General features: G+C 39.4%; 1 protein-coding gene across 27 annotated transcripts in view; it reads right to left on the reverse strand.

Moving 5' to 3' along the window:
• Positions 1 to 26,972, reverse strand: part of ANK3 (ankyrin 3) — a 591,144-nt gene that overhangs the window by 284,243 nt on the left and 279,929 nt on the right. The window contains exon 1 of one of the 27 annotated variants that reach the window (XM_074339446.1): positions 17,341 to 17,921. The exons of 24 other annotated variants lie outside the window; for them this stretch is intronic. In XM_074339446.1, the coding sequence (XP_074195547.1) occupies positions 17,341 to 17,454 (114 nt within the window). In that variant the 5' untranslated portion in view covers positions 17,455 to 17,921. Of the gene's footprint in view, positions 1 to 17,340; positions 17,922 to 26,972 lie in introns of those variants that run through there. 2 more of the 27 variants (XM_074339447.1, XM_019731810.2) reach the window with 2 other exon arrangements.

Below are 26,972 nucleotides of genomic sequence, written 5' to 3' on the forward strand. Positions count from 1 at the left end.
TAGAGGTGGGACATTTCCAGGCACAGGAAATTCATAAGCAAAGAATGACAAGCAATTCATAGAGCTCTTGTCAAGGAGAGGCGGGCTCTGCAGAGGGCCCAGCTCAGTGACCTCAAATATCCCTTCCACCTCTAAGATGCCATGATTCTTAACGCTCTTTGGGAATTTTCCATACAACTTTGCCCTTCAAAACTGATGTATCTGTCTTTTATATTAGCCCTATAGGTTCAAATTCAGATTTCTACAATAGCTCTTTTCTGTGAAGTTAAATCATTCATTTACTTACTCTAATACATGACTGAATCATTTACTTTAATCTGTAGTCCATAAAAATCATTACTAATATATTAAATATGATTTGAGAGGTTAATATGAACTTGGAGGCAGGATAAACAGATTTTTTTTTCACCCAGTATTCATCGTAAAACAATTTGAAATCATGTTTTTTGTCTCAATCACGTAAATTTGAGTAAAATGTGATTGTCTTGCACGTATAGTGATGTAGCTTGTAGTGGCCCCCATAAAAACATTTCCGAATAAAACAATGGTGGATTCCCTCCGACAAGGACATGAGAAACTAAACTACAATTAAATTGGGAAGTAGCAAAGTTCTTTATGTCTATTTGTGTGCAATTCCCTATTGCCTGGTGGCAGGTGGCAACTGGGCCAGGGGGCCTTTCGAGGGGTGAGACTGGTGGGAGATGGAAGTGTCCTTCCCTTGGCTCAGGTCGGGTAGGTGGAAGGAGAAGACAGCTTTGGCAAGTTAAAGTTGAGAAAAATCAAAACAAGAAGGCAATTTGAAAATAATCAAAACAAAAAGGTGCGTAAAACACATGATGTAGGGAATTAAAGGGCCAGAGAGATACAAACAAAGCTAAGTGACTAGATCCTAGATGAGATCCTGATTAATAAAAGCAGGACTTGTTGCCCAAAGCTAAATTTTATGTATTCTCCTATATGTGCTATGGCATGTCCCATGGAAGGGTCCACTCTGCTTAAATGATCAAGAGATGACAGAACATCTAGGAAGAAATAATGCCCACTGATGACATTGGAAATTAATAAACGGAAAATGGATTCCAAGAGGACACAGAGTGAGGTCCTAATCATAAATGGCAAGCAAGATTCTCAAAGGAAGCAAGGCTGAGAGAGTTTGAGAGACAGGTAGCACAGAGGACCTCTCATTTGCTCTATAATTTGCACACCCACACACACCCACCGCCTGCCCTGCAGATATATTCTACCATTTCAAATGTGCTCTTGAGGAGAGAGGCAGGGTGCCCCAAAGTTAGTCCTGCAACCTAGGAAAAAAGTCCTGCAACCTAGGAAATGCCTCAGTCCTGGGCAAAGCAGGGTGACTGGTCACACTATCCCCAGGTGAGTATAACACAGCCTCTTCTCTCGCCAGCTTAGACTCACAGTCCTAAAAAAAACCTCAGATGAATGAATGAAGGCTGCAGAGGATTCTCCATACCACAGTGGTAGGGTCCTCAACAGAAAACAGACCAGAAAGAAGCAGCTCAAGTAACAAACTTATGGCTCTTGCCAAGATTCAGAATCAAGACTTGTGACTTTTTTCATCTGGACGTCTTCATCTACAAAAGACTATAATTCTATGTAGAGTATCTTAAGTTTCCTAAGAGATACAGATAGTCGTAAACAGTTGTCATAGCTGAGAGGAAAGATAGTGCCCTCGGCTGAGTAAGCCAGGGCCTCAGGTGGGATTGGAGATGAGCCCTGAAAGTTGGAAAGAGAATGGGGGAAGGAGGAATTGCAGGCAGAGCAGCACAAAGAACAGTGGTGGAAGAGTCGGGGTCTGTTCTGGGAAGGGTGAAAGGTAGATTTATTTTCACTAGAACTGAGGTCAGCTAGCGGATTTGTGGGTAATGAGGTTGTAAATGCTGGCACTTGCTTGTGAAAGGAAAACCTTGAATGGTATGCTAAGGAATCACGAGAAAGAAGGAGAACAGAAAATGACACCACTATGGTTTAGGAAAAAAGATGAAGCCCTACGGTTCTTTGTGCCATTTTTATAACAAAAATTGAAACGAACTAACGATACCAAAATAAAATATTAGTTGGATCCATTTTGGTACATCCATAATGAAGAATCCTATAGATCCTTTAAAAACAGAAATATATTCATTGGTGTGGACATACGAAAGGTTGGACAATTAAGTTTGTGAACTTTCCACTGCGTCAGCGCATGGTGGAAAGTTCGCAAACTTAACTGCCCGACCTTCATATGTTCATATTATATTGTTCAGTGGGAAAAAATAAGGTTACCAAACAGGAGGTACACTATTAACTCCATTAATTTTGGGGAAAGAAGGGAACAGAAGAGAAGGGAAAGCAAACCTAAGTATACAAATGTACAGTAAAATGCTGGAATAACATTTCAAGATGATAACAATGATGCTTTCTGTGGGTGACCCTGGCCTCCCTGTGTTGAACATTGGATAGACAACGGACATCGATTATTTACATGGTGAGAAAGATAAAGGTAAGAGAACTCCAGAATGCCTTAGGATACTACAAGTAATCAAGCGGGGAGTAAAAGTGGCACAACAGGTATCAATATTGTCAGAATACCCGTCTGTCTGTGGTTTGCTTATTTCTCTTTCATTGTCCCTGGGAAACACATACATCTCAGACAGCCTCTGAAGCATTTGTGGGAGTGTCACTAAACCTGAACTTTTGCTGACTGGTTTCCAAGTGGATTTCACTCTGAAAGTCAAGGAGCAGCTAGCTGCCAGTGGGCAACCTTTACTGGGAATGCAAAGGTAAATCCATTAAGGACAGTCAGGGGACAAAGGACTGGCTTTTCCCTCACGCGGATTAGAGACACCTGCACTGGAGGTGGGGTGCTGCTGCGGAATATACTAGAGCTGTGCTGAGAGATCTTGGGAACTCACTGCACCTCCAGAGGACCCAAGTATTCTTACACTCCATACCACGTTCAATGCTGTTTCCATAAACCACATTTCTTCCTAATAGAAATTAACATAAATTGGACTCTGGGTTTCACTGTGCTATTTGGAACATATTGAATTATAGGCACACATATATGTTTATGTATAGGTAATATACACCATGTTTCCCCCAAAATAAGACCTAGCTGGACAATCAGTTCTAATGCATCTTTTGGAGCAAAAATTAATATAAGACCTGGTTTTATTTTACTATAATATAGGACCAGATCTTATATAATAGTAAGACCCGTCTTACACTAATTTTTGCTCCAAAAGATGCATTAGAGCTGATTGTCCAGCTAGGTGTTATTTTAGGGGAAACAGTGTACATATATGTTTATGTATATAATTACTACATTTTATGTAAATATATTTTTCTTCACATACACACATATATTTTTATTTGTTTCTTTACCCCCTACATGTAATTAACTACAGCAAGTTTACTTTCCTCATTTTAACTGACAGGTCTCATTAGCAAGGCTTAGCATAAAACAAACTCATTTCTTCCCACTGGATGAGGGAAGGAGGAAAGAAGTGGGAAAGTGGGAGGAATTAACATTTGTTGAATTACTGCACTGTGCCGGACACTTCACATTTGATTTAATTTTGTCTTCATAACATCACCTTGCACTAGATGTTACCACTACGGATGAGGGCACAGAAGCTCAGAGTAGTTAAGTAACCAACTTGAGCCTACACAGCAAAGAAGTGATCATGACAAGACTTAAACTCAAGCCTATGTGACACCACAACTCACGCCCAGGCCCATATGCATATTCCACCGAGCCTCCCAAAATCAATTTTCGTATTATTTCAGAGATCCCCAGCAGCACTTAGAAAAAGGGTGGCATGAGCTCTATATGCAGGCACAGCACAGATCGAATGAATAATTTAGGTTCCACTAATGCTGAAGGGATGCTCTAGGAAAGCAGGTCAAAGCCAGGAATGCCAGCTGCACCTAAGAACACCTTCCCTTCTTGGTACTGAAAACAAAATCCTAACTAATCCGCCAGAAAGCAAAAAGAATGCTCATCAGATGATAAATGGATGGCTGTATAATTATTTTCATCTTATCCCATGGAATAGCCACTGAAACATATGTAAAATACAGGACAATTGGCCAGTGAAGACAAGACTCTTCCACGGGATGCCCAGAGAGGCCTGAATCTGGCCCCAAATGCCGTGGAGCAAGAAAGAGAAAGCCATGCTGCCTTAACCACACCGAACGTCTGTGCAAAATCAAGACCAGGACTCATATTAGCTAGGTCATAACACAGTGAACGGGGAAATCCTTATTTTAAATGACCCTCAAACACCCAATTTCAGATCAGATGAACACAATTAAAACCTTTTGAAAAGAATCACAGACTGGAGTTGAGGGAGATCATCCGGATAGTTAATTCTACACTAATAAAGACAAGTGGATGTGTGAATTTCTCATGCCTGAAGAACCAGTATTAATATATTAATTCTATTTGGAATAAATGCGGATGGAATACATATGCATAGTAAACCATTTATTTTTAGATGGTAAAGAACAACTCCAGCTGAAGAGGTACAGTAAAGCCACAGAGGTACAGATTGCTAACAATGGCCACTCTTCAAAGGAAACAAATTAATTGTAGTCAGCATTTTTCAATATCAATATGGTTATCTTCCTGTTATTTAAGGGCAGGCAAATGTATTTTGAGTGTTGACAGAGCTAAGTAAATATACTCATTATGTAGTGGCCAAATCATTGCACAGAGGGATAGCAGGTCCTTACAAAACAGGGAGGGAGCAGTCGACAGTGTGGGGATTCAGTGATGTCAGAACCTTCCAGCATGTCATCTCCCCTTTACCCTTTATCAGGCAGGTAGCAGGAATGTGAACAGGAATTATGAGACTGGACATTATGGGAATTTACTAATAGAAAACAAAATGCATTGCTCAAGGTTATGGCTTCAGTAAATGTTGCCTCCTCAGACTATTGTAAATCCCACAGTGCCAAAGTCAATTATGATCTTTTTGTACCTGATTCATAATTGCCGTGTGCTTTGTAATAATACTTAATGTCCCCATGTAATATCTGCAGATGCAAACGTAGCGCTCAAGTCATGCATCATTATTTAAAAAGCCCTTTTTCTCTGGTATTGATCACATCAAACAAATGAGCAGTAACATTCGTAACAAAGAGTGGCATAAAAATGATTTAAAAACTGATGAGAAAATAAAATAATGGAAAATGATAGTAAAAGCCTTCTCTAAATGGAAGAATCTTATTCGACCACTGAATAATCTGTAAGCAGAATAGTGAAAGGGGAGGCAGGGGGCAGCCTTAGAGTCGGAGCATGGGCTCAAGTTCTGCCTCTGTTTTTTGCTCACTGTAACCGATACACTCAATTGCTAAGCCTCAAGCTCCTCATCTGCAAAATGAGCACAAAACCATCTATCTCAGAGGGTTCATTTATAAGTGTTAACTGAGATAACAGCGTTTGGCACCTACCCATGATTTTGTTGTAAGTGGAACCTAACTTTTGCTAGCAGGCTTCCTTCCTATTGATTGAAACTGAAACTCCAATTTTTGCCAAATAAAAGATTTCTAATTCATTGTTCTTATTGTCAAGGAAACAAAATACATTACTTCGTATGGTGTAAGAGATCTTTCCTAACGATGACAAAAGAATCTGGCAAAGCTTATGATGACTCACTTTTAACATTCTGTCTACGTCATCAGCTGAAGGAGCTTTTTGATGTTGGTGTTCATTTCTTATCATTCTGCAAACTGTATTTTAATTTCTAATCTAGGCAATTAAAATTAGTGTGTGTTATCTAAAACCAGTTTCTTCCACTGTTTTCTCATAAAAATGATAAGCATGAAATGGAAGGCATCAGCAAATGTGTGGGAATGGACTCATTTAAAAAACCAAGACATCAGCTGACACAAAATGATTTCACTGCTTATCTTAAAAAATACAAACATTTTAGGAATTAGGTTCCCATTTCTTTATTTTACTATAAGTATGATTATGAGCTCGTTAAGGTAGGATGCATTCGAGTAAATGCATGAAGTGAAAGTGACTAGAAGTTCAGTAAATTTATTTATTGCGTCCAGTATCATCACCCTCCTATTCTCCATACTCCATTGTGTACTTTCCTTTTGGAGAGAAGAGAGAAATCACAAAAAGGATCCTATCAGAATTTTTCTAGGGGCAGAAGCCCCAGCATGGCATTCCAGGGCCCAGGAAAGATTCATCGCATGGAGCCCAGTCTTCCGTGAAAATGGTGCTCTCGGTGGTGTCTTGGAAGTGATCCGGGACTGGTAGAAAATGAGGGGTGAAGGGTGAGGAGTAGTGGAATAAGGACTGGGAATCAGAGCGACCTGGGTTTACACTTACACTCATGTGCACCCTTGGGCTTGCTGAAACTTGCAGAGATTAATTTTCCTCATAGAGAATTGGGATAATACCATCCATGCATGAAGATTCAATATAATAATCTACTTAAGGCACTCAGGAAAGTGCCTGGCCCACTGTAGTTCCTTAATGGATTTTAGCTCAATAAAGAAAGGATAAATTCTCTTCCATATGCTTTTGCTGTTGGGTATCTCACTGTACTGTCCTCCTTTAAAAAGCAAAAAATCACGGAGTCTATAATAAAAATGTCTCAAGCGAGATGTCCAGGTTTCAAGTTCAGTGTTTCTATGTGGTTTAGGGTGAATGGGCGTGTTTAAACACACAGATAATTCTAAGTGGCAGTTATTGAAGTGGGCCAATTTGGTCTGGGGCTGGGTAACTTGCTGTGTCTGAAAACAGTAGAGGCCCTCATAAGTGGCAGTCTGAGAAAGTAGGAAGAGGGAATGTGCTGGTAAAGAAACACAGTCAACAGGTCACTTTGGGTTCTAAAATTAGATGTAAAAGGTGGTAAGTCTATATTGGTCAGATTACTCACCCTTCCCTCAGTCCTCAGCTACCCTGAAACTGTAACACCAGCTGTTCAGCAGTGGTGCTACCGAAAGGGGGTGATAAATTGGTTGGTAACAATATAAACATATATATCTTACAGACATATGCGTACTGGTAACATTGCACAGGTAACATTTGTTTCTTTTCAATAATTATAATATAAAAATATGCAGTGAAGATTGCTCCATTCAACCCAAATAAGTACATTTTTCCCCTATAAATATTTCAATGTTTATGCTGAAATACGCAAATAGTTTGTTTAAAAAATGATTTGATACTTTTCGATCTGTATATTAGGTTCTTTAGCTTTCTTCAATGTCTACCTAGTTATCACTTAACTACTGAGAGAAGCTAATTAATACTAGTGTTAATGAATGGAAAATGTATTTAAATATGAGTCTTCAGGAGTATTTCTCAAAATGACAGATTTAATTCCCCAAGGGCTGTGGAAAAGTTTGCCAAGAGCTGAACTGCAGGACTCAAAGGGCTGTCTGAGGATGCCAGTCTATGAGTAATATTTCATTCATCGAATAATTTTCTGAGCGTTTATTAGGTGCAAAAGTTCTTAAAAGCATTCCCTTGTTTTCTCAGCTTCTCCACCTCCTATTGACTTGATTACATCTGAGAACCCATATGCTAAGGAAGGAAAGCTGGAAGACCTTGCTAAGTATTCCTTTTATGCCAATAACCTTCATAGTATTTCTTCTCCTTACAATATGTATTCAAGTAAAGGATCAATATCCACAGTTGACCAACATGGAAACCGAGGCCAAAGCTAATCAGTAGCAGCTGTGATATGAACTCACATGCGGGCCCAAAGCCCATTCTTTCCACTATGGATTACAATAGTAAGTCCTCAATATCATCGATAGGTATTTTAAATAAAACAACGTGCAAGGAAACCAGTTTCACCACAGGCCAACTGATACAAACAAGAGTTAAGTTCCTAAGGCGTCTCATCAACATTATAACAAAACAACGTTTTTCAAGGACTCTATACTTAGCCCCCTTCCCACAGCTTTCTCCTTATTGCTTGCCTGTTTTATTCATCTTTTTAACCCTCTGCTAAGCAAAAGTTATCATGTTTTCACAACCCTCTTCAACTGTATGGCCTTTTTAGAAACCTGTATTTCACTAGGATAAAATAATGCTGTTCATATCGTTGAAGTTACAGGGCTATAGGGGTACTTACAGGGAGATTATAAGTGTTTCAGAGTCGTTGGCTTCCAGTTGCTAGAAAATCTTGGACTTCCTTCCTTCCAACCCTCTCTGGCCAAGCTCTCTCTCTCCCTGTTCTTTTCCATACGGTCCCTGTATGATTCTCATGTGGAGATAGTACTAGTTGGCTTTTGTTCTGCCAAAAGGCAAGCTATAGACCTGGCAGATATAAACGCTGGTCTCTATTCTACCCAATTTAATGGGCTTAATCCACATTCAAACAGAACTGATGATATGATCCTAATTAGTAGAAGGTCACCTATGACTGGGAAATAACTTACTGGAACCAAGTCCCGGTCTAAATTGAAATCTGTACATTTTACAAGCAGCTCCTATATTTGACAATGATGAACTATTCCATTTCATGACACCACTTTGGATCCAGGACAACATAATCTTGAGTGAATGGGATAAGCTCCAGAAAAATCTGAACTATATGTGAAAGATTCTAAGTTGATGTCCATGCTTTGTTTTCAATTCTTTTACTTTGAATTTATACAAATTAGAAACACCAATTGGGGTAGAACTATAGCAGACTGCTTGTTTTCAAGTGTTACCTTTCTATACAAATGTTTCTTTAAAATAATATTTGGCTTATGTGATTGACGGTGTAACATTGCAGTTAGACATCCTCCTTCAATATTTAACCTATACATCAATCAATAGATATAAGCTAATAATTCTGGTTTTTGTTTCATTGACTGGATTTCTCTTAAAAATTATTTCAAATGTAAAATTACACTAACTTAAGTATAATGATTTATATAATATTTAGATTGTGCAGTTAAATTTAAATAATTACAAAACTTCCAATTACTAAATAATTTAACTTTTGACATTCCAAAAGTGATAATTCTTCCCTTAAGAATTCACTATAGATGTTTAGTAACAAAAACCTCCTTTAAAAAACTTCTGCTGTAGAAGGGTTCTGATTGTCCCAAGCAAGGGACTTCGAACCACAGAGACCTTGATTCCAAGTTCAGCTATTTCTGTGACCTAGGCAAGTCACACAACAAAGTTAAACTTAAGATGGCCAACAGACATATGAAAAAATGCTCGACATCACTAATCATTAAAGAAATGCACATAAAAACCACCATGAGATACCACCTCACTCCTATCAGAATGGCCATCATCAATAAGCACACAATAAGTGCTGGTGAGGATGTGAAGGAAAGGGAAACCTCTTGCACTATTGGTAGGATTGCAGACTGGTGCAGCCACTATGGAAAGCAGTATGGAGGTGCCTCAAAACATTGAAAATGGAACTACCTTATGACCCAGCAATTCCACTCCTGGATATCTATCCAGAGAAATTCAAAACACTAATTCGAAAAAATATATGCACCCCTATGTTTTTTGCAGTGCTAGTCACAATAGCTAAGATATGGAAACAACAGAAATGCCCATTGATAGATGACTGGATAAAGAAACTGTGGTACATTTATATAATGGAGTATTACTCGGCCATAAAAAAGAATGACATCTTGCCATTTGCAACAACATGGATGGACCTCGAGAATATTATGCTAAGTGAAATAAGTCAGAATGAGAAAGACAAATACTGTATGATCTCACTTATATGTGGAATCTAAAGAACAGAATAAATGAGCACACGAAACAGAAACAGACCCAGATATAGAAAAAAAACACACCTATTGGTTGCTAGATGGGAAGGGGGAGGGGATGGGGGAGAAGGTGAAGGAATTAGAAAGAGCAAATTAGTCGAACAATATAGTCATGGGGATATGAAATACAGACTGGGGAATATAATCAACAATGTTGTAAAGATTATGTAAGGTGCCAGATGGGCACTGGACTTATCAAGGGGATCACTTCATAGACTGTGTAGATGCCTGACTAATGCACTGTACAACTGAAGCCAAAGTACAATATTGTATTTCAACTATGTGTGTGTGTATTTTATATATATATATATATATATATATATATATATATATATATATATATATATATATAATGCACACACACATATACATATATACGTGTGTATATACATATAACATACATACATGGTGTGTGTATATATATATATATATGTGTATATATATAACATATATATATATGGTCACAGGAGGTGGAGTACAGCATAAGGAAGATAGTCAATGTTATTGTAACAGTTATATAAGATGTCGGAGGGGGTAGAAGCTTGGGGAATGGGGTTATTACTTTGTGAGGGGTGTAAATGTTGCTTTGTACACCTGAAACTAATAAAAAATTAAACTTAGGGGAATGCTTTTGTACATGTGAATAACACCATGGCATAGTATTAACATAAAATCAAATAAATAGTTCAAAAGGCATCCATCAAAAAGGAGGTCCATCAAAAAATACTCATTTTTTCTTCAGTCCTTCACCTGTGTAGAGTACAAGCAGAATCTAAAACAGAGCAGGTAGATGGGCCTACAGGTCCCATCCTTTATATTAGCAGTCCCAGCACAATGACAGGTACAATAGAAATGCACAATACATTTTTATTAAGTGAACAGATGCAGGTAAAATGTAATATGATTAATGTAAATTTTTCTAACATAACTAGAAGGAAAATAAAATACTGCCAAATCCTCTTTTTCCTCAAGCATACCTATGAAAAGGTAACATTTTAAATATTGAGATTCAATAACGTGCACACACACACACACACACACACACACACACCACACACACCACACACAATATCATTCTTATCAAAGGAAAATTAAGAAACAGAAAAGATCATGGGCCTCAAGAGTAACGAAGAAATAGTTCAATAGCTACAGCATGTTAGTGACAAAATAAAAAAATTTAAATAACATATTCAGCCATTAATAAATGTATAACTTATACCTAACCAGCTCTTGCACTGGTTATAATGGTAATTGATCAAGGACAAAAAAGTGTTAAGTTTTTTAAAAAATGAACAGATGACTTTAATGAGCAAAACTGTACTATGGTAATAACAGAGCAGAGGGAACCAATCAGCTGACAAATTTTATTTACTTGCTAAATATCATGGAACATCAAAGGACAAAGGTTGACAACCATTCCTGTGAGTGAGCTAAGCCTTCTTCCATCCATTCTCTTCCAAATGGTGAAGAGTGGAGACAGGGGAGCAGCCGGATGTGCTCCTAGGGAGCTCCCCAGCCCGGTTTTAGTGATTGACTTGGCACAATTTGTGAAGGCTGAGGTTGGAAATAGTCCATTCGCTCTTCTGTTCATTTTTTTCTGTTCATTATAAACATGAGCAACAACAGCAACAACTACCACTACATGGCACTTTGTGCCAACCACTGCCCTTGTATTAATTCATTGAAATCTCATTACAACCCTGGGGCTAAGTACATATTATTACATTCAGTTCACAGGTGAAAAGGCCAAGGCACCAGAGGCACCGAGACGTTAAATAACTTCCCCAAGGTCACACCAGCTAAGGGAGAGTGCCAGCACCGGAACTTAGGCAATCTGACACTATAGTCCTTCAGCATTACATTATACTGACTCTTACATCATATATGTTCTTCATCATTACATTACACTGACTCTCCCGTCCATCTGTCCGTCCGTCCGTCCATCCATCCATCCATCCATCCATCCATCCATTCATCCATCCCCCACTCTCCCACCCATCCACCTATTCTGCAAGCCCCAGTTTGGTGGTAGTGATTGTGATACCTCTGCCCTCAAGGAGTTCGTAGTCTCTTGGGTGAGACACATATGTAAACACACAATTACAGTGTAGAATATTAAGTATGCTGATAGAGAAACCAGGCTCCCTAGAGATCAGGAGTCTATGTGCTTGGCAGAGCAGGAACGAGTAGGTTCCATGTACCCTACATGGTTCCACACAATCCCCTCCTCCCAAAATCCGGCTGCTGCAGTACAGAACCTCACCCTGCTTGGCATCTTACATCAGGGGTGCCACCGGTGCCTAGGAATGGGGAAAGCCTGTAAAATGTCAGGAAGCACCAAGATTCTACAGCAAGAGATAATACTCAATAGTTAATGTCTCCTGAAATCTGTTCTAAAGTCGTTAAAATGCTTTAATCCTAAAAGTCACTGCTAGAGTTTCATTGCCATAAACCCAGTAGTTAAATACAGATTCAAAAGCCCTATGGCTCATATTTAAGTCTCGGTCCACCACTTACTAGCTGTATGGCCTCAAACCAGGTATTTATTCTCTTTAAGCCTTGGTTTTAGCTATGGAAAATGGGAATGAAATACTACCTGCCTCATAGAGAAGCCGTGAGGAAAAAAAAATAGTATACGTGAGACTCACTCTACACATTGTTGGTATACAGCAAGCACTTAACACGGTTGTGTAGTTATCACGGCAACACATCTCTGAGGATTTGGTAATTTTTAAATTTCATTTTGCAAAAGAAAAGATAAAAAGAAAGAAAGCCATAAGTTAAAACATTAAATCCTTAAGGTAAAACATTAAAATCTATTGAAGAAGGTAAGAAAAACAGACGTACTATCATATTGGGTTACTTGGAGATCTAAAACCTGTTATTTAAGATTCCCAGTGTCTAGGAAATAGCATATTATTTAGGAGATTATCTGAACCAAGCCCACTTTGATGCATAGCTGTGAAAATATTAAACTACATATGCTGTAGAGTAGTTAAGAACACAAACTAGAAAGTCAGACTATTCTGATTCAAATCTCCGCTCCACCGCTGATTACTGTGGGGTCTCTGAGCGAACAGCCTAAAGACTTATGACTCAATTCTCGCATCTGTAAAATGGGGATAATAAAAATACTTTCTCTGTAGCATTGTTGTGAAGATTAAATGAGTCTCCACCTATAAAGCAATTCAAAACCCTACCTGGTGCATTTTAACTGGTCAATAAATGCCCTGGGAGAAAAGACATGAATCCAGGAAATTTAATTCTTCATCTTCCGCTTCAAGCCAGGAACTTGGCAGTTACCCGAGAATCTGATCTCTCCCTCTCACATCCTACATACAACCCATTGCCAAATTCTACTGCATCTTCTCCTAAATACCTCTTGTATGCAACACCCCCTCTCCACTGGCAGACTCTTCGCCTGGTTCAGACCCTCAGCATTTCCTGTGCCTGTATCACCATCACTGCTTCCTGACTGCTCGCCTAGCTGCTGTCTATTACACTGATGCTCGAGTTATGGTTCTAAACCGTAAAGCTACTCAGTCTCCTCTCCCTACCACCACCATTAAAGTCTGCTCAAGTCCTTCCCTAATTCGAGCAGGATAATTCCATCCCTACAAGATGATCTGGCTCCTGACTACTTTTCAGCCATTTGTTCTGCCATAGATTCATGTCCCCTTCTCTCTGGGTGTTCCAAAATAGTTTGTTTCCCACACATCCCGATGATGTTCCCTCCTACTTCCATCACTTAGAGCAGGGGACCCCCACCCTTCTATGTGTCTATCTTACTCCTCCGCTAAGGCTCAGCTTCACTAAGAACCTCCTCTGAGCCCATGTGAGTTAAATTGGGGGTCTTCCTGTGGCTCTTTTCATACTTAATAGTATACAATGTGTTTAATGGTGCTCTTACCTTTCTCCTCCCTCTGCAGGGAACTACTGCACTGTTACCACTAGCTTTGTCTCCAACATTGAATGCAATGCCTGATCCACAGAAATCATTCAATAAATGTTTGTTGAAAAAAAATGAAGCCGTGAATATTCATTCCTGCTCTGCCACTGAATAGCTGTGTGAGTTTGACATCAGTATTCAGGAAGGTTATTAATCACAGAATTGTCATTTTCTCCACGTATATCCCTATGTCAGTCATATATATAGAGAGAGTAGAACTCCATAAATGTTTCCGTTTTTAGTATAAATTTCCTTAGGTAACCTCAAAGTTTTTTTGACAGGACATAGTAAACATACACAAACACACATTCATATATTTAAAAAAATTATTGAATAAATTAAGGTCAATACTCCTAATAGTCCTCACTATTGAAATGTATTTTATAGTTTATGTGGCGAGAAGGCAAAACATGCAGGTAACATGGCACCAGAAGCCAGTGACAAAAAGGGAAGTGCAGGGACTAAAGAGCGTTTGTGACTTCTAACCATCATGAGTTCATGGTGGCTTGGGCCATCTACTGTCCACCACCTGTCACCTGGGACCTTGCTGGGTGCAGGGGATATTAAGAGCTCCTCTCTGCAAGTTGCCTACTGAAGGGATGGATCCAATATTAACCTACCCAGAGGCACTCTGCCTACCTTCGGCATGCCTCCTACTTGCTGCCAACCTACGTAGCCAATCAGGAGAGGAGAGTGAAAGGGACAATTACATTACAGGATCAGGGAAGAGGAATAGAAAGGGGTGGGCAAGGGAGATCTGTAACTGCAGGAAATGCAGGAAATGCAGGAAATGCAGGAAATGCAGTAGTAAGAAACTTTTAAGCTAGATACTCATTGAAACCTGTTTGTTTGGTTGGTTTGTTTCTTTGCTTGCTTTTGTGCTTCAAGACAGAAAAATTGGTGATGAAAAGATTAAGGGTTCACCTAAAGGCATTTCTTTTTAATAAACAGGAAGATTTTCTTTTTCTTGACACTAAAGGTGTTGTGCCAACAAGAAGACACATCATTTTTAAAATTCGACCAGTTACAAGTTCCTAGAAGTTTCCTACTTTTTTTGACTGGTAATTACTTATTCATGATTATTAATATTTATAATAGACCAAATGTGTAACTCATTGGGTTTAAAACAAAACTGACGAAATGTGAATCCAATGTTAATCCATGTATGACTTGATGTACTTACTAATAACCCACACTGTGTGATGCTGGGTCATATAAATACAATCAAGAAAGTTCCTTTTGGGCTTGCTCAAGCCTGAATCGCAGGGGTACCATGAACTAAATTTCTTATTTTATAAATTAGATACTCTATAAGTTTTTCCTAAGCTTTCCTATTTTGTGATTTTATGAGTACTCACTACTACTTTTATGTAATTAAAAGATCCTAGAAGATATTTCTGCATACGAGCAAGAGCAGCTATCCCGTAATACCCCACAAAATACTTAAAAGCAGCTTTGCCAGTTGTCCTGGGGCCTACAATACAGAGCAAAGTAGCTCACAAGCTTTAATGAGGGTCTTAGAAAAAGATAGGAAAAATAAATGCAAAGTTGATACAATTCACTTCCCAGGGAATAAGTGTTATATATGCTACACCCCTGGAAGAAATCTAGCATGTCTTCAAAGCAATTCAACCTTAGCTGTGTACATGACACATCGCTTTGATAGGGAAGATACATTTAATACTGTGTTAAGAATTAACAAGTACAATAGCAATGAAAGTGTTACCCAATGAGCCACTTTTTCGATCTATTCTGACTGTCCTGAGAACAAACATTGAAATCTGCCTGTATGTTGACAATGGCGATATTGATATTTCTCCATGTTCCCTCCTGGTTGCTAAGAGATTTACATCAGACAGATTCTGTTGTACTCATAACAAAGCATTTTGGTCCACAAAGCATTTGCTTCAGCTTAGTGAGTCCAGAAGCTCCCCCTGCCTCATCCCTACCCTATTTTGCTTCCAAGTCAAACAGGGGCCCAGGCTCAGAGGCAGCAGGCCCTGTCATAGCTGCCACAGGGAACTGCTATACATAAGCCTGGCTCAGCTAAGAACTCTCAGAGAGAGTCCTGACAGCAAGGATACCATCCCTTCATACCAATATATGTACCTTCCCTACATGTTTCTTAGAAGCCAGTTTATCAGGGTGGGGGTGGGTAGAGGTGTGTGCAGAGGGGCAATCAATAGTGACCTACCCACAGACAAACCTAATACAATACAGATAGGCCAGAACCAAGCAAAACATGGCAATTTCATAACACCTCTGCTGCGCAAGTCTTTGAAATGTGCCGGCACAGAATTTCCTAAGTTTGCACTTCTGGGAAAATATATTCAAGAAGTTTATTTACAAGAATATTGAAGTGGGAACTATCTAAATTTAACATCTTGCAGCAAAGCAACTGCAGCCCTCCAAACTCAATCTCATAAAATCTGCCATGTAACAAAAGGCAGAGGCGTCTTCTATGGATACTACCTCTAAAGAAAATGGCAAAGGCCCCCCAAATATTCATGATCCTTCCTGGAGAGAGGTACATGTGGTGGATGAAATTTGCATGTCATTTAGAGAGCGCATGCCTCACTGCTCAGAGCAAATTAAGATTATCTTTCCCTTGGGAATTCTCACAAAGACACATAAAAATGCTTTATGACCTGGCTTCCCTACTCAGATCACAGAGTTTTAGTCAATTTTTATTAATTGTTGTGGAAGAAACTGCTTTGGGCCCTCTCTCCTGGGTCGGTACCTCGGAGTCATATTTAAGGGCACAGCCATCAAACAGTAAGTACTCTCAGGCTGTAATAAAACACCATTGACCTAGAATATTCCTATTTTTTTTGCCCCATCTTAGAATACCAGTGGGGGATGACCAATTCCCATGCCTTCATCCAAAGCAGTCAGGGTTGAAGGTTGCAGGTCCCTGCCAGGTTATAGGAATCCTTCCATTCAAGATTATCACTTTCACCCAGCAGAGAAAAGCATGCCTCTATGATTTTGGCTGTATTTAACAAAAGAAAGTTACTTCTAACAGCGTATTTCCATTGCACAACCTAACTAAAAGCACCACGCAGAAATAAGAGGCAAAAGGAAAAACATAAAGCAAAGCAGGAAATGACTTTTCTGCTCCATCCTTAAGGTCACAGATCTTCCCGAGAAACAAACACAACACATGTGACACAGTTCTAGCACAAAAGCTCTTTCTCCACGAAACGGACCTCTAAGAAGTACAAAGCCTGGCTCTCTGGCCTCTCCCCCAAACCTAAGTCACCGCAGTCCATGTAACCTTGACTGGGCTGGGAAGAAACAACTTTTAACTTCCTTGCACACCTTTCTGTGCTGTGGAATCAGGCCGGTGCCGACGTAGAGTCAAAGCACACCTTCCTTCCGCATCAGTACTGCAATCACCCCCACACAGGGTACAACCTTCCCTGGCTTTGCCCATCCTATGGCCGTCATCTGCCATAGGATTTTATCATCTGTTCCCAATTTGCACACCCAATTTACACTCCACACAGCATTTGAAAAAAAAAAAAAAAAGAAAAAAAAAGCCCTTAATGCTTCTAACAGATGCCGGGAGGAGATTAAAACAAAATAAAGCCAGGCAAGATCTATGCTCTGGCACACATAGCTACCTTTTTCTTCCGATCCCGGGACCGTTTGCGGTGTTTCCTTTTTTTCTCAGTCTCTTCTTCAGCATTGATTTCTAAATCCCTGTTTTTCTTTAATTGTGAGGCTGCATGAGCCATAATGCATTGAAGAAGAGCCTTTCAAGCCGGCAGAGCTTCCTGGTAAAAAGTGATATCCTCAGGCACCTTTAATCAGGCTGACAGCAGCATCCCAATCACTGGAGAGAAGCGTTTGACTAGAAGCAGGAAGACATTCAAAATGCAAAGATGCTGGAGAAGCTGAAGCTTTTAAAAACCCAAACGATGGTTTCCAGACTTCATCCTACACCTTCTTCTACCTGAACCTTTACATGAGAGTGCAGCCATCGTAAAGCATTTACTGTAGTGAAAAAGACAGCTGGGACAGAGGAAGCTGTATTATGGCTGTATCCCCTGCCACCAGCTGGAAGTGTCTAAGTGATTCCTCGGAAGGGGGAATACTGCAAAGGATGCTTCTCTGAAGGGAGAAAACCAAGAGTCACCACACATGCAGGAGCAAAAATCCAGCACTAATTCTGAAAACCTATTTTAGAATCCTTTGAAAACAAGACAGGACTGCAATTTATACATCACCACTAGATCTGCACCGAGCATAATTTAACCCGTAATAGAATGGAGCAGTTCCTACTTTAGCTTAACTGCTGATGGTGACAAAATATATAAAATAAGATACACAAAATACACTCAGTTTTGCTATGGAGACCTTGACTGCATTATAGGGAAAACAATGCATGCATTGCTGGTCTCAACAGGGCGTCCTTTATGCTGAACTATTAGCCTAAATGCATTTTGTGGGAGAGAACTACAGAAGGGCCTGTTGTCTTTTTAAAACAACATGCTGATTACAACACATCATACAGAAAGACGTGAGCCTCTTGGTGTATGGAACAGATGCCTGATTCAGAGGAGTTCCCTAGGATCCTGCTCTCCTGTGGTCTGAGGGTCACAGAATGGGGAATCTGTGCTGTAAGCAGGGTCTCTGAGTCGCTGTAAACGTAGATTAGCTTCCATGTTCAGGTTTGCTTCAATCACCTTACTATTTTTGCCACCTGAGTCCTCAATGACTGCAGCCTCTGAATATTCATGATGTGAAGTGAAACAGCAGCAGAGCTCAAGGCCTGCGGGGGTATCTTCTCCTAGGATGCACGCACTGGAAGAAATTTACTCAGTCAGGAATCATTTACACACACACACACACACACACACACACACATACACGGTATTCACACAGCTTTAAGAAAAATGACTGGAATATCAGACTGAACCTAAAACATTTGGGCCCTAGTAAACAAACAAACAAATGAAAAACCTACATTCACTGAGAAAATGAGTGTGTGAGCGGGGGGCAGGGAGGGAGGGGGAGAGCAGATGATCTGTTGAAAAGACTTAGTATGTGCACTTCCAATATCTAAAGCCCATAGTTTGGAGATTGGTGCATCTTACTTTGCAGGACTGACTGATAAAGTGTGTGATGGCCGAAAGAAAAAGTCCACAGGCATCGTGCAAGGATTTGGTGGGGTTCTCTGGAGCTGTTGTTCACCCCAGGGGTGAGTTCCTGCAAACAACTACACACTGTACTTCTGATTTGGAGATCGAAAATCTTCTTCCTTTCCCCTTATAAGGTGCTTTGCAGTCTGTCAGGCAGCAATAGACGATGGAAGGGAAAGGTATGTGGACCATGGCCATTCCAGGACTACTACAACTGGACTGCACACTCCTCTCGGACCTCACAGTGAACCATGTGAAAACCACTCTGGTCAGTTCCTGAGGGCCTACTGCATGCACTAATGCTCCTGTGCTTACTTTTCCACAGAAACTCTCTTCAGGAAGAGTTTTGGAAAGCTTGTCCACTGCCTATGAAACTATCATTTGACAAACTGAAAGGGAAAACGAAGGTTCAGAATTAAATTTAACTCAGATCCAAAAGCTTTGATAACTCATATTTGGATCTTCATAGTAAAAATAAGTTTCTAACAGAAGGATTTTTATTATAATAACAACAAATGGGATGGAGAAAGGAATAAAAATTAAAACTTTGGCATGCTTTCTTTCTATATAATATCACCTTGTAGTTTTGAAAAACATTCATGCAATTTCTTTCAGTAGTTTCAGTAATACGAAGAGGACAGCCAGCTAAAAAACTGGCTGGTTTCCCACTGGCTCCTGGACCTTCTTTTTTTACTTCTTTTAGAGACACTAATGATACTTTAAAATATATTTGCATGTTTGATCAAGGTAACTTGTCCATCTGAGGCTGGCAAAGCTACACTTTCCCATTGATCTCTATCATCAAAATCACAGTTGGAAATTAGGAAAACAGGCTACAGGTATTTTTCAACACATTTCTCTCTAGAATAATTCTTTGCTTCCCAAAAGTGTTCAGAAGTTGAGGACCTGCGTGACTTTTAAACTGCTGTAATACGAACTTTTTGTTATGCTATAAGTTCTAAGTCATGGCTTGTTCAGATTTTCTTTCTTACAGAAAATGTGGGCTTTTGTCCTCCATTTTTAAACTAGAAGAACTTTTAAGAGTGATACTGTCAAGGAAGGTGGCCCTGTGGGTCTAAGATTTTGATTGTTATGTTACTACCGTGTTTTCCCGAAAATAAGACCGAGTCTTACATTAAGGTTTGCTCCAAACGATGCATTAGGGCCTATGTTCAGGGGATGTCATCCTGAAAAATCATGCCAGGGCTTATTTTCTGGTTAGGTCTTATTTTCAGGGAAACACGGTAAAGTCTTAATCCCTTTCTCCCTATCGTACATCCTAACAGGTCACCCTCAAGGTCCTTGTCTACTTATTCTCAACACAAAGGCATTTACTCAAGATAGCCACAATTATTATTTTTGCCTCCCAAACTGAACTGACAGTTCTGCTAATACCATATTTTGCCATGTATAATGCACTTTTTTGCCCATATTTGTGAGGGGAAAATAAGGATGCGCATTATACATGGGTAGTACTAATTCTGTATCTATATCAATGTTTTATAATTCTTTTATTTATGTTTATGAGTTAAAAGTGTAACTCTAGAAATCAACAACGATATCCGTATGCAAAATAATACCCTGGAATACGATAATCGGTTTTGTTGAACTTACGACAAACTTGCAATGACCAAGAGTTCTTGGGCTTCTATGATGCGTGAATATCTACATTTGTTACTGGTACATAAAATTTCTTGTACCATGATATGTTAAAAAATAAATGTTAAAATTCATTTTAATACAAAAAGCAAGTACCTAAATGCAAACAAATAAAAAGTTGAATGAAAAAATTAAAATGAAAGATTTCTTTCCCTGAGAGTTTGGGTCAAAAATGTGGGTGTGCATTATACATGGGAATGCATTATCCACAGCAAAATACGGTAATTCTAGACAGCAAGCCCTTAATAATAGCTGAAACTGAAACATGAAAAGAACCTTTAAACACTTTATTCTTTGGTTGAAGATTTATACAAGTTTTCTACTTAAGTCTCAAGAGTCTGTTCTCTTTTGGGAGATTACAGAATTGTATGACTCTTCAAAGTAAAACAGATTGTACAGCTGGTCTCTGAGCAGAGCGTCAGGTCTATGGCAGGAGATGCAGAAATAGCATTATAGCAACCACCCCACCAGAAACAATAATGCAAGGTTCAGTGGGCCCAATGGTCACCCCCTTGCAGGGTAACTTCTCTAGTCCTTCCCCCTGACATCGGCCATGAGGGTGTCATGGACAGGACTTGAACAGGATGGGGGTGACCTGTGTATGGAATGCTGAAGTTATTCAAAGTTAAGGAAAAACAATTTTTAAGCCACTTTGATCAAGAAAAAAACTAAAAATCTGTTCTCATTTCATAAAAAGTCCCAGGTGCAAGAATTCCTAAACCATCCTTCCAAAACAAATTAAAAGAGTACTCCTACCAACTTATTAGCTGCAGAAATTTTTGAATAAGTCCTATAGGAAAGGCAGTTATAATAAATGTAACAGTAGAGCTGCTTGGCTGAATTCAAGGAATGGTGTACTACCCAGCTTTTTGGCCCCCCAACCCTTGCTCCAGAAGGTAGCTTGGGAGGGCAGAATTTGAAATCAGCACACTGTAGCAAGGAGGGTTTCTGGTCTTTTCCTTGCTCTACCTTTGTCATCACAAGTTATGTCAAAAAGTGATTCCTCTCGTTACAAGTTCCTCATGATTTTGTCCAAAATAATTCCTGGTTTCTTACCAGAGAGACAAGTGTTATTTTAAGTATTTCCTGCCTGTGTATTATTACAGCATAAAACTAGCACAAACAAAGTAAAAATCACTTTCCAGTTTGGTATCTGAGTTACGGTAATGTTTATCCACCAAATAATTTCTAATCCAGGAATCAAAATACTGTGACTAAATATTCCACCAAAAATAAAAAACAAATCAATCCATTGGGATGTTTTACCAACTTTAGAGACCACGGCCAGGGAATTTCTTTCTCCTCAGTTTTGGTATACTCATTGCCAGGATTTCAAGACAAACTTTGACTATGACTTCAGCCAATTAATAACTTGACCACTCCCAGTTGTCATTTTATATTGTATCTCCACATTGTTGAACTGACTTGACATACAAACCACAATATATGTGATTTCTATGGAGATGATCCTGCCACTTGGTAATTCTAAAATTACAATAGCTGTGCACTTTGAAACACTATTGCATAGTGATGTAGAGAAGTGGAGGATGGGAAGTATATAGAATAATGGAGGACAGGAAGCAGGAAAGAAAAGAAAAAGAAGAACGGTTTAGTCTGCCAGGGAAGCTGCACCATCCCACCTGTGCCCCCGGCTCTGGGTAATGAGGAAAGTACATGTTTTGATGGAATGACAAAAAAGCACCCTGGGAAATTCTCAACTCATAGTCACATAATATTCTTCATTTTCAGAGGAGACACATGAAGTCCGGAAAAAAAAAAAAGAAAAAAAAAAAAAAGGCTGTGACTGGATAACAATGAGGGACTGACTGGTGGTCCTTTTTAAGCTTCTTATAACAGGCGGCACCTTTGCATAAGTAAGCACTGGCCTTGTTTCCATCTGTCTTAGCACTCGGTCTGCCCTCCATCCCTAGAGAAGTCTGTATGTCCGACTAACCGTCCTGACCTCAGCACTGGATAGCCATCTGGCCCCAAGCTGCCAGCTGCTTCTGCAACCGCTCATGAGCGGCTGGGCACAAGCACATGGAATGGCTTCCCGAAGGTCTCTCTACCACACCCATGTTGGCCAGCAGAGAGGAGGGGATTCCTCACCACACATGGAAGAGCCCCATGGGCACATCCCTGGATTCTGTCTGACCCAAAAAGGTAGACTGGTAATCCCTGGCAGAGCACTGAGCGCAAAGCTGGCACCACAAGTAATGGGCAAACAAAATGTATTGGACAAGCCATTTCTCTGGCTTCCTGTTCCTACAGAAGGAGGTGACTTCAAAGACATCCTTTCACAAATCCAAAATTCCTGGATTTCAGGAGAAAGAAGGTTGTGGGTGCTTGGAAATTAGGGAGATATATAGGAAAGGTTTATTCAAGAAGAGTTAATAATCTTTGCTGGCCAAAACGGTAGCCACCTGCATACTGAGCTACTGGGCACTGAAATTTGACTAGCGTGGTTGGAGAACTGAGTTTTTTTTTTAGAACTGAGTTTTTAATTTCATTTAATTCAAAATTTTATATTTAAAAACAGACTCAAGTCAGATACTGAAACATCTTTAAGTGTGTTTGGAACCATCTGGATTTGTCAATTACTTTTTCAACTTTAAATTTCATGAAATAAAATACAGATTAAGTATTTCTGATGACAGTTTATCATCCCAATTGAGATATAAAATACACACTGGATTTCAAGACTTTGTATGAAAGAAAGCAATTTACAATATCTCAGTAATAATTTTATATATTGATTCATGCTGAAATAATATGTTGGCTACATTCAGTTCAATAAAATATATTAAAATTAATTTCATTTTAAAATCTTTTTAAATGTGGCTATTAGAAACTTGAAATATGTATGGCTCACACTGTATTTACCTTGGACAGTTCTAGTCTATATAAAGAGCATCTATTAACCAAAAAGAAAGCCCAATTTGCTGGAAATTAAACTCCAGAAGGCAAGTATTTCGCCGAACAAGCATTAGAAGACACTTAGTAGTCAGTCATCATGCTTCTTCTTATTGGAAGAGGTGAAGCACCAACAGATCGTATGTTCTCAAGCGCTTGTGCTAAAAGAAGCAAGCACGCACTCAACTCACTCACTCTGCCGGTCACCATATTCCTTCAGCACCTGGGACATACAGGTAGGTGAGTGAGACTTGGTTCCTGCCCTCAGGTAATCAATGGGAGAGAGGCAAGTATTCCAACAATGACAACACAGGTACTCATGCTGGGGAAGCAGGGGTGGGGGAATATCAAACAGAACACAAGGGTCAGCACTGAGAACCATGCTTTCTAGGTGAGGTATGAAGTCTTTCTTCCCCATCCATAGAATTTATAATCCATCCCCTCACACTCCAGTCATCCTGGCCAACTGCTCGTGTACTGAACAGATCACATGGCCTCGGCACGATGATGGGCACTGGTGATACGATGGTGAATAAGATCGATGAGGCCACACTTTCTGCAGCTTCCATTCTTGTGAGTATGGGACAGGGGGAGTAAACAAGTAAACAAATAAGGAAGATAATTTCAGATAGTAACAAGTGTTACGAAGGAAATAAAACAGTATGACTGCATGGAAAGTGACTAGATGGGGAACAATTGCTCATGGATTCTGCTTCTTTCCATCTTTAGATTCTCCAAGAAAAATGTATCAAGATAATGAGGAGCCAAATGAGTTGAGCCTTCCATTCTCTTAGGGGAGTCATTCCCCCCAAATAGCCCTCTCGACACTGACTGCAGTGGCTGGTAGAGAATGTGAATGGTTCTCACATAATGGGCTCAGTATAAATATATTTATTACTGAAGGTAAACAATAGATGTTTTTGTATTACTTGTCTCTCTCCTAAGCTATCTGGTTAATTATAACTTCTATCACCTTTTACTGACTGATACTTTAATAACTATTTCAAAGATTAATGGAGTATGTCTACTGAGTAATGGAATAAATTTTTCTACACATCTTCTGGAGATAAGTCTCATTGTATCATAACAAACATAACATAGTCTATGAAATGATATTCTTCTGATATTTCTCTAAACCCTTGTTATTTAATTTTTATATAATAATCATATTTAAGGTACCCTAAAGGAATGATAATGCAAGTAAAGAAAAACAGCTCTTACCCCAACTTTCTTATAAGTAGTTATAAGACCTTAGAGAAGTCCCTGGTTCTGTATCTAAAGTCTCTCTCTCAGACCACACACTCTGTGACACTGAAATACAATTAAGGTAAGGATGCAACGATTGATTTGTGTGTACTTCCGCTGGTGTTCTGGTAAAGCCATGAGGAAAAGAAGTCCACAGTCAAAGTATTTCTTTTAAGAGACAAATAAAAAAAGTAAAACGTATGAAGCAAATAGAATTTGAGGATTCAGGAAACTGCTGGCCTACTCCGTGATCATCTGCTGGTCCTGTATATGAGGGATGGGATGGCACACATAAAGCAAATGTTCTTATTTTCAGAGAGGAAAGTATCTAATGAGGGTGACTCATGAGGTCATAGTATAGCAGCCGAGGGTAGGATAACAACAACTAAACACTATGCTGAATTGCTGTGACGTAAATCAGTCAAATATTCAAATTTCAATTCAGGTAATAATTCTTTCTCATATTGTGGACCACATTAACCATGCAGAGATTTATGTCTGACAAAAAAGATAAAAACATTTTATTTTCTTGGATTTGGCACTGACTTACTGAGACAGAACGAGCTACTTGTAGAGGTTATAGCCTCTCCCCTCTGTAAAATGGAAACAATATTCCACGCTTCTTACCAGTGAGCTTCAACAGTGAATGTTTATGAAACAATACGACCACCACAGAAGACAAAAGCATTGCACATCAGCACAAGGAGTCATCAAACTGGGGCCGACGGCTACACAGACTGGCACTCAGGGTCCCCAAGGGCATCCAGGATTCCTGCTCTCCCTGCTTATCCTACTACGTGTTAAAGTCATGGCGGGTCTTCGCCTCCATGTTGCTTCAGAAGGCCAACCGTAAACCAGACTAGTTAAACTTTTATTATATATGTATGTCCTACAACTTTGCATCTAAACTTTCTATTGTATGTTCTACAAATTGGCTTTCTATGCTATCATATCAGGATAGAATCACAACAGGTAGCAAAGTTGGAATATTCAAAACATCCTGTTTGGGATATAAGGTTATATATTTGAGGGAAAAAGTTATGAGGCCCTTTAAAAATGATAAAAGTTTAGAACAATTTCTTATTCTTTCCCAATATATCTTACAAAAAGGGCAGGGTGGGGGAATATCTTGTCAAATACTGTGAAGTGTGCTTTGATTCAGGCAGATTCCATCCAACTCATTTTTTTGTATCTTCTAAGGTAGTGGTCAACAAATATGTTGGTAAAGGGCCAGACAGTAAATATTTTGGGCTCTGTAGGCCATATGGTCTCTGTTGCACCCACTTGACTTAGCTGTTGTAGCACAAAAGCAGCCAGAGAGCACATAAACAAATGAATGCAGTTATAATCCAATAAAACTTTATGGATACTGAAATTGGAATTTCACATAACTTTCACAAGTCATCAATTATTACTCATCTTTTGATTTGTTTCCAACCGATAAAAAATGTAAATACCATTCTTAGCTTGCAGGCTACACAAGAATAGCTAGATTTGGCCCAAGGGCCATAGTTTGCTAACTCCTCTTCTAAGACATCACATGGTTGGTGACAAACTGTTCTGAGGGTCTCTGAGAAAGAATGAATGAACAGTAGGATCAAAACCTGATGCTTGGCATGTTCGTATGTTTTCTATATGTACACACATATGCATGAGCATACATGTAAGTACACATGTCTACAAATGTGTATTTACATGATACCCATAGAAATCTAGCCTTCATATTTAAACCTCTCAATCGAGTGATAGAAAGACACGTTACTATGCACATTTTCTATACTGTGTAAAACAAGTCAAGTTTCTTTATTAAGTCAGCCACTGACAAGTACTTACTGGGCACTTCCTTTAATGAAGTACCAGAGTACAACACGTGTATTTAAGATACCTAAACTCAACAAATGCTCAGGAGAGAGTGAGCACAATTCTAAGCAGCACAGCTGATTTCGTGTGCGATTCTATTTGATGGGCATCAGCCCTGGAGTGAGCCCCCAACAGGACCATAAACATGACACTGTACGCAGTGCACAGGACATCTGGTTCACTATATTTTCTTTTCTCCCCTGGAGTGGGGACAGGTCAGAAGTACCATGTTTCACCAAAAATAAGGCCTAACTGGAAAATAAGCCCTAGCATGATTTTTCAGGATGACATCCCCTGAACATAAGCCCTAATGTATGTTTTGGAGCAAAAATTAACATAAGACCCGGTCTTATTTTCGGGGAAACACGGTAGTTCTGACGCTTGATATTGTATTTGTAATCTACCATTATATTTTACCTATTTCCTACTAGATT

The sequence above is a fragment of the Rhinolophus sinicus genome, linkage group LG07, assembly GCF_036562045.2.
Source record: "Rhinolophus sinicus isolate RSC01 linkage group LG07, ASM3656204v1, whole genome shotgun sequence".
Classification (NCBI taxonomy): Eukaryota; Metazoa; Chordata; class Mammalia; order Chiroptera; family Rhinolophidae; genus Rhinolophus; species Rhinolophus sinicus.